Source organism: Chionomys nivalis, chromosome 10 (assembly GCF_950005125.1).
Source record: "Chionomys nivalis chromosome 10, mChiNiv1.1, whole genome shotgun sequence".
Lineage (NCBI taxonomy): Eukaryota > Metazoa > Chordata > Mammalia > Rodentia > Cricetidae > Chionomys > Chionomys nivalis.
The window spans coordinates 57,902,021-57,911,351 of record NC_080095.1 but is presented as its reverse complement, the minus strand read 5'-3'; the positions used below and the strand labels follow the sequence as shown (position 1 = coordinate 57,911,351).

The 9,331-nt window shown below is 36.6% G+C and overlaps 1 protein-coding gene across 1 annotated transcript in view; it reads right to left on the bottom strand.

Annotated features, from left to right (window-relative positions):
* Positions 1-3,943: 3,943 nt before the first annotated feature.
* The window catches only part of Mis18bp1 (MIS18 binding protein 1), a 34,958-nt gene continuing 29,570 nt past the window's right edge, over positions 3,944-9,331 (bottom strand). The window contains exons 11-14 of the mRNA XM_057782894.1: positions 7,627-7,772; positions 5,362-5,455; positions 4,603-4,654; positions 3,944-4,439 (exon numbers count right to left, since the gene is read on the bottom strand). Of these exons, the coding sequence (XP_057638877.1) occupies positions 4,345-4,439; positions 4,603-4,654; positions 5,362-5,455; positions 7,627-7,772 (387 nt within the window). The 3' untranslated portion in view covers positions 3,944-4,344. The remainder of the gene's footprint in view (positions 4,440-4,602; positions 4,655-5,361; positions 5,456-7,626; positions 7,773-9,331) is intronic.

Below are 9,331 nucleotides of genomic sequence, written 5' to 3'. Positions count from 1 at the left end.
TACCCACGTACAGGCCAGATACAGTGGTGCGCACCTGGAGTCACAGTGCCGGGTATCCTAGAGACAGGAGGAGATTAGGAGCTTGCTAACCAGTATGGCAGAACTGGTGAACTCCAGGTTCAGTGGAAGGAAGACTGTCTCAAAAATAAGGTGGCCTAGTGGTAGTGGCCATGCCTTTAATCCCAGCACTCTGGAGGGCAGAGGCAGGTGGATCTTTGTGAGTTCAAGGACAGGCTGATTTACAGTGTGAGTTTTAAGACAGCTAGGGCTACACAGAAAAAGCCTGTCTTGAAAAAGGAAAAACAGAAAAACTCAGTAACAAAAAATATCCCATGGCCATCTCTGGCCACCACACATCTCCATGCTTACCTGTGTGTACAAATCTGCATACACAAAGATGCATAGGACTCTAACAATACACGCCTAGAACACCAGCATATTGTAACCCACGGCAGCAAGCACATGAGTTTGAGAATTGCCTTGGCTACAAGCAAGATCTTTTCTCAGAAATCTAAAAGCCAATAAAAGCAAAGTGTATTTTGGAATTTTTCCAAGAGTAAGTACTATGATTTGTTGGCATAATATCTTTTTTTTTTTTTTTTTTTTGATTTTTCGAGACAGGGTTTCTCCGTAGTTTTTGGTTCCTGTCCTGGAACTAGCTCTTGTAGACCAGGCTGGCCTCGAACTCACAGCGATTCGCCTGCCTCTGCTTCCCGAGTGCTGGGATTAAAGGCGTGCGCCACCACCGCCCGGCTTGTTGGCATAATATCTATATAACTGGTGGTAAAACTTTATAGCTTTTATTGTTTATGAATTGTAATATTTAACATTTTAAGTGTACTAAGTCTAGGACCATAAAGAGATGGCTCAGAGGTTAAGAGCACACACCACTCTTGCAGACTCAGCATCACCACCAGGTGGCTCACTCCTAACTCCAGCTTCGGTGTATCCAATTCTCTGGCCTCCTTGGGCAATGTACTCACATGTATACACACACACACACACACGCGCTAAAAATAAATGTGTTAAGTCTAAATAATATATACTGAGTAAAACGTGATATGTTTTGAGACAAATGATCTAATTAAGGTCAATATTTAAGTAACTATATAATTTCCACCAAATGTATCCAAGTAAGGTCCAATATTGTCTTATGCCATAAATATTTTTAAATGGATCTACATTTATATCTGCAACATGAGACTGTTTCTCCTTTCGGTGGCTTTCCTCATTCATTCTCCTGTTGAGTAGCTGAACAAGAGAGCTTTCCTAACCTGACACATGACAGGAACTTCAGAGTGCATCTAAGTCAACCTGGTTTTTTATTGCCTATCATAAAAATGAGCTCCTCAAACAAGTAGCTTGTTTTATATTTACACTGGCAAATTTAGAAACAAAACCCAGGAAGTTTTTTTTTTTTACAAAAAAAGTTACTTAATTCTGAATTTCAGTCATCTGAAATATTTAAAAACCCGATATTTTAAAATCCCAGACGTATTTGCTGTTCAAAATCATGTTAAAACCAGAGGAGAAAAAGTATCCAAAAATATTGGCCAGTATGCAATTAGCAATTACTTTAATCCACTCTCTCTCTCTCTCTCTCTATCTCTATCTCTCCAGTGTAGGCCTAAAAAAATACTGCTAGGTGTAAAGCAGATTTAGTGGCCACCTTCTAAAATAGTACCTGTTAACCTCAACCAGCAAAGCTTCACACTAAAGATTGACAACTCATTCTATTCTGTCTTTACTTTTGTTCTGCACCAACCAATACCTGCTGATTGTTGCCAGCCATTTGGGGGAGGGTATTACTGGGATTGAACCTGGCACCTTCTGAATGGTGGATAAGTGCTGTACCTGCTATGTCCAGCCGCCTCCACCATGTTAGGAACTTTATTTTTTTATTTTGAAAACATCTTTTATTACTGTTTTTTAATTATGTATATGTGTGTGTATGTGCACATTTGAGTACAGGTTCTTGTGGCATCCAGATGAGAGTATTCCATCTCCAGAGCTGGAATTACAGGTAGCTGTGTATTGTCTAACATAGGTGCAGGGCACAAAATTCATGTCCTCAAAAGAAGCTGCAAGTACTCTTTAACTGCTGAGCCATCTCTTGACCCCTTAATTTTGTTTTTGAGACAGGTCTTTCTTAATAAATTGTCTAGGTTGGCCTTGAACTTGCAAAAGTTCCTCCTGTCTCCGTTTCCTAAGTAGCTGAACCATAACTGAAACACCAGGCCTAGCAACCGCTTAATAAAAAGGCCCACTCTACAAACTGAGTTCCAGGGCAGTCAGGACACACCATGAGACTCTGACTAGGGGAGAAGAGACAGAAATAAAGAGAAGGAATAAAGGAATGATTTTGTACTATGTGTTCCATTGTGTTTTAGGAAACTTAAGAGGGAGCAGTAACTTTAAAGCCCTCTAGGCTCAGTAGTGTCCAGGTCCGTCCCAAGGACCTCCATGTCTGCCCACAGAACATCTTAAGGGCTATAAGGCTGAACCCAGCCCCTCTAGATGAGACAACCAAGCTCCACCCAACAGAGTAAATAACTAGTGGCAAATGCCTTTAATCACAGTGTCATGGTCCGATCCGGTGCTGGCCCGGACCATAAATTATCTCTCTCCTGACCGGCGTGGAGGCAGGAATAAAGACACAACTCACATGGCTTTATAGGGAGGGAGATTCTTCGTGATCCTTCATGAAATCCTCAGTTCAAATCCTGAAAATTCCTCTGCATTTATTCTCCAAACAGCCTTTATACCAAAACAAACTGAGAGGGAAATACATTGGCATTCTGTTTCCTAGGTAACCAGGTGAATGGCTTTTAGTCACCTCCACATTTACCTATGTCTCCTCTGTCATGTCTTCCTGGTCTGTGTGCTAGCTCAGTCACGTAAGCTTGAATTAGCATCTCTATTCAGGCATCCTCCAAATTACAAAGAAAGGAGCAAAACATCCTGACCTTTTGTTAGGGTAGAGACAGCCTGTCTGGAAGGGTAAGTGACCACTTCAGGTCTCAATTATGGCCTGAGAGTCTGGGTGCCACACCATATAGAAATATTGGGTCTACATCACAGCACTCAGGAGGCAAAAGCAAGTGGATCTCTGTAAGTTCGAGGCCAGCCTAGTATAAAGAGTGAGTTCCAGGACAGGCTCCAAAGCTACACAGGGAAACCTTGTCTGGGAAAAAAACAAAACAAAAACCACAAAACAACAAACACAACTTGAAATCCCACTAACTGACCCTGAAGAAATCCTATATAAACCATTACTTCTCAGTTCTCTGCAGCTTGCCCAAGCAGAGGCAGCCACCCTCCTAAGTTTTTCCCTCCCACTAAACCTTACGTGACAAGTGTGGTGTGACTGTGCAGTATTCCTTGGCTCGGGCTGCTTGGATATCTTTATCCAAGCTTTAACGTTTGCATTGGGAAAACCTTCCTCCTCAGAGCTGTAACACGTACAACAACAAAATGCATTATTTTTCTTTTTTTTTTTTTTTTTTTGGTTTTTCGAGACAGGGTTTCTCTGTGGCTTTGGTATTTTTCTGATTAAATAGTTTAAAAAGGAAAAAAAAAATCCAGAAACACATCCTACACAAATCTAAAATTTTATTTGAACAGCCTAACTGGATGTAAAGAGTAAATGAATACGTAATGTAACCAGAGGACAAATAACTTATGTTAAAACAATGGCAAAATAAATGTTACTTTCTAAAGGGGCTGTCAGAAAGGGAAAACCTGGTTATTATGGCATAGTACCACCTTATCAACTATACACAACACAGTTGTAAAATACAATAGCACCTGTCCTCTGGTTCTGGTTATAAAATAACAAAGAGCAATTTCACAAACAAACCAACTTAAAACTATCAGAAGATAAAAACATGTAAAACATAAAAAAACATAAAGCAATTTAAGTAACATAATTTAAACAGTCTGTGATATCAGGTGGCAAGATTTCATTCCAGCATCCATCAATGCAAACTCCTTAACTCCAGCCCCTTACCTCTCCTAACTTCAGGGTTTTAAAATTTATTAAGACACTTTTTTGAGACATGATTACTAAAGTAAACAGACTTGGGTAGTCAAGAAACTTAAGCTTTATGTATATTAATATTACAAATAAAACTTACAAATACATACAAAGACAAAGTACTTTTACTTGTTTTTTATTGCAAGCACTGAGGAATGCTCTATAGGATGTTAACCTTGCATACAGACATAAGATATCTTTTCGAAACAAATCCGCATTCCCTTATTACAAAGAAAATGCCCATTCATCAAATGAGTATATCAGTATGCTCGGTTTGAGGGTAAAAATCCTGCAAATCGTATTTACTATCAGTCAGAATTTGAAAAATAATAATCTTTCTCTTCTTCATCTGATTCTATAGCATCATTGAGATACTTTGTGATAGCAGTGTTTTCACCTAAATCTGTAAAGACAAATTTAATGAAAAGGATTAATACATTTCCAGTAATTTTAGCAAAACTAAAACCAACAAACTAGTCTGTCTACTTGAGAACCAGTTAATCTTACACCATCAAATAGAGATTGTATTGTAATGGAACTAAGCTACAAATAAAGAAATGCAATACCTTTGTTAAACAGGGCTTTTCGTATTGATGTAGGTGAGAAATCATTTTCAACCTATAAAAGAATGTGTGTTAGTAGCAAATCTGAATCTCCTGTGATACCTCCTAGATGAAATCAAGAATGTTTTTATTACCAGAGTACTTTAAACATAGGCCTGTTACATCACTTTTAGTTACTAAAGGAACCAAATTCTTGAGTTTATCCAGAGCAAAATTCATAACTTAAGTGTTATATGTATGTATGTATTATTATATTATATATATATAATAAACTAATGCTACAGAAGGCAAAATATAGTCTATATCCTATAAAAGTTGCCAAATGTACTCAGTACTTATCTTGGTTTAGAATACTTTATTACTATTCTTGTGAGATGACAAAAAGACCTGTTTCAAAGTTGTAAGAAATTAGATGGAATGCTTATTCTATAAAGGCCATAAATCAGTTAGTCTAGACTAACAGCTGTTGAAAAGATAGAGTATTTTTGTATATTGCTTAAAATGTTCTTACTGAACTGCTATTAGTTTCCAAACAAGAATTCTTAGCCATTCTTGCCTTGGTTAAATTGATTCAGTTAAGAGCTGGCATCTATAATTCTACAGGCTTATGTATTTATTTCACTAATAGCTTCATATTAGAATCATATTAGGTTGTAAGTTCCTAGAGGGTAGAGACTGTTACACAATTTATAACTACCACAGCTTATCAAGTTTTATAACTGTTCTACATAAAAGTGTCAGATAAATAATAAACATACTTACTGTTTTTTTCCTAATGTTGCCCCACACAAGACCACACTTGCCATACTTTTTAGCATTTTTTTGCATATGGAAAACATATTTATCATAATCATCACTGTATGAATACAAAATAATATCAAGATGTCAAGTCAGCATTATCATAATTTTATCCATATGTTGAATAGCAATTAATAAAAATCTAAAATTTACTTAACTTTTCTCAAAAGAATATTCTAGGAAATTATGTTTTGCTTACTGGTTGCTATCCCATTGTGGTGGTTTGAATGAGAATGGCCCCCACAGGCTCATATATTTGAATGTTTAGTCATCGGGGAGTGGTGATGATAAGGATTAGGAGGTGTAGCCTTGGTGGAGGAAGTAGGTCACTGGATATAGGCTTTGAGGTTTCAAAAGCCTAAGTCAGGTCCAGTGTACTCTTTGCTGCCTGTAGAACAGTTACTTCTAAGCACTGTGTCTGCATGCTCCCACCATGATGGTAATGGAATAAATCTCTGGAACCATAAGCAAGCCCCAGCTAAATGCTTTCTTCTATAAGAGCTGTAGTCACAAAGTCTCTTCACAACAGAACAGTAACTAAGCATCCATATAGGTTTATTTCTAAAACTCTTGTCTTTCTGCCTTTGGTATTTTTCCTGTTCACTTCCATTAATCTAAATTAGATATTACAGTTGATCAATTTCAGGCTATGATGTACAAAAACTATCAATTTACATCTTCCAATTATATCAAGCTTCCAATCCAATTTACCAAGTTATGTCTTTCTAGATAATAATGTTTCTTGTGCTCCCTATACTCCCTATGAAGAGTTTAGTTTAGCAAAGATTCACCTGTATTGTATACACAGAAGCTAAAGTCAAACAGATGGCTATTTGCATCCTCTCCCTTGGCTTGAAGATCTTATCTGTATGGTCTATTATTTTTTCCTTATTAACTATTTTAGATCAGTTTCAAAGATATGGCATGTAAAGATTTATAATCTATGATTATAAATTAAGATATATATTTTAATCATAAATGTTGCTGTGCAAATGAATAAACCATCAGCTGCTAATATACTGCTTAGTGAATGATAGGTCTACCCTGATTAGCACCCTATAGGTCTACTCTCCAAGACTGTTTTTTTACAACATAGATTAAGTTTTTCACTTTAGAAGAGCTGGGATTAAAGACATGCACATGATCAGCAAACTAGTTTCTAGCCACCTTGAACCCTGCAACACTAAAGTTGGACTCCTAGGTCAAAGTTCATAGTAATATTAACAGTTGCCAACAAATGCAGCTGCACAGATAATACTGATGTGTATTTTTTACTAGCATGCCATAAAAAGGTTACTGATTTATTGTTAATGGCAGTCAAGCTTAGTAATTAGAGAAATGAAATTTTTGTATTTTATAGTATTAGTTTTAATTATTCATGCATGTGGAAGTTCTTCTGTTCATCTGTTGCTTTGGTTAATGAATAAAGAAACTGCTTTGGGCCTTATAGGGCAGAACTTAGGTAGGTAGAGAAGACAGAACTGAATGCTGGGAAGAAAGGCAGAGTGAGAGACATTATGGATTTTCTGCCTGAGCCGGACGCTGGTTAGAATCTTGCCAATAAGCCAGTCACGTGGCCATACACAGATTAGTAGAAATGGGTTAAATGAAGATGTAAGAATTAGCCAATAATAAACTAGAGCTAATGGGCAAAGCAGTGTTTTAATGAATACAGTTTCTGTGTGATTATTTCGGGTGTAAGCTAGCCGGGCAGCTGGGACAAACAAAGGGCTCCCTCCTCAAGTAACAGGAAGTGGGGAGGTTATACACATGCATGTACTGCTCATGAAGACCAAAAGTAGTCAGAACTCCTGAAGCTGCAGTTAATAAATTATTTGAGAACTGCAAGACCTGGGTGCTAGGACCTAACAACACTAAGTGTTCTTTGACACTGAGCCATTTCTCCAGACCCAGAATATTCTTTTCTCTGTTTTTATATTGTTTACAGTGATTGGTAGCAAGTAAAACATCGTGATTTCTGGATTAGCAAATTACAAAGACTGTTAACCTGCGTGCATAACAAGACTCACTAGTTTTTTCTCACTAGTCCTAATATTATGTACTGAGTATAATCCCTGACTTGCTGAAACTTAACTTTTTGAAATATCTATTCTTCAATTTTTTAAAAAATGATAACTCTTCCCCTTGATGCATCTATGTTTATCATGTCATACAACATTTCAATGTTCTTAAATAAATCAGAAAAAACAACATCACATTCACATTTACCTTTTTATAGAGGCTAGCATACCAGGACTGACATGCTGACACTGTGGAGTATCTGTCAATGGCAAAGTAACTGATGATGGAGATGCTGGATTCCTGTCAACATCGAGCTGAAAATCATCATCTTGACTGTATTGAAAACTTGGCAGCTAGAAAACAAATATTATCACCATGCTCACTCAAAATTTTCTCATCACAAAATAATTGTGGATTAAGTTGTTTTTCTCTATAAGTTTTTCAAGTTTTAAAATTAAAAATAGTAAAGCACAGAATATTCACTACAAAAACAATTTTCTCTTGTGAAAAATACAAGTACACCTATTTCCAAAGGCCATGGTGAACAGAGATAGTCAAGTATTTTCTAAGCACCTTTCAAGCTTTTAGGCTTTATATCTATATAGTCTTTCCAAAATACTTGAGCTTCTTATTTAAGTATGAAAGCTGTGATATGAAAGCAAATGAGTATAGTTGTATTCCAATAAAACTTTGTTTATAAAAACAGGTAAAAGGAAAAAAAAAGGTAAAAGAGTTAACAAGATGGCCCAGCCAGGAAAGGTCCTCTCGAAGCCAAGTAACCTGAGTATAATGCCTGGACCCATGTAAAGTTAAAGTCACTGAGAAGTGATAGAGATGGAGCCTAGGGCCTGGCACACTGTGGTTACAACCAGAGCGACATCCCTAGACCCATACATTGGTGGAAGAAAAGAACTGACTTCATGAAATTGTTCCTACCTCCACAGGCACACAATTTTTTTTCATTAATTTTTTTTTTTTTTTTTTTTTAATAGGTGAGAGGCTGAATTTGGCTCATACGTTGCTGAATTTAGATGTTACTAGAACAAAACCTAAATTCATTCACTATTGTTTTGGCACTTACTGGCAAAAGTTTTATACTTTTGTGTATATAGTATTTCCAATAACCAATTCAATGCTTAAGGTTTTATTTACATTTACAGTAAAATCATAAAGTGAACAGTCATGGCTAGAATCACCCAGGAGACTGAAGTAGAGGATGTGAATTCAAGGCAAGCCTGGCAGTATACAGCAAGAGCATGTCTCAAAAATGGAGGGTGGCCATATAGAAAGTAGAATTATGGTATAGAAAAGGAAATTAATTAACTGCCATCTATGTCTCTTTGGTTGTTTGGAGTTGGGATTCTCTTGGATATTCTGGGTCTTTTGTTTCTCTATGAACTTTGTGATCTTTTTTTCCTAGTTCAATGAAGAATGTCATTTGAACAGTATGGATATTTTAACAATATCAATTCTTCCACTGTACAAACATCTTTCCACTTATTAGTGTCCTCAATTTTTTTGTCAGATTTTTTTTCTAAAATCATTTTCATTGCGGAGACTTCACCCACTTGATTAAATTTTTAAATTTCTTTCAGTGCCTTTTTTCTTGAATATTGTAAATGGAAATGCTTTTTCCTTTTTTTCAGCCGGTTCACTGAGGGTGTATGTAAATCCTACTACTTTTGCAAATGGAGGTTTTGTGATGATAAAAGATAAAACACTGGGCCTGACAGGTATAACCAGTGAGTGAGATCCCTAGCCCCTTATGTTGGCTCTAGATCCTGCCATTCTGCTTAATTTATTCATGTAAGTTTTTCTACATATAAAATCACTTTTGTACCACTCATCCCATCTAGCCTATAGATTCTTCATGAGAATTAAGTGGGCTAATTATATTATACAGATCCCATAA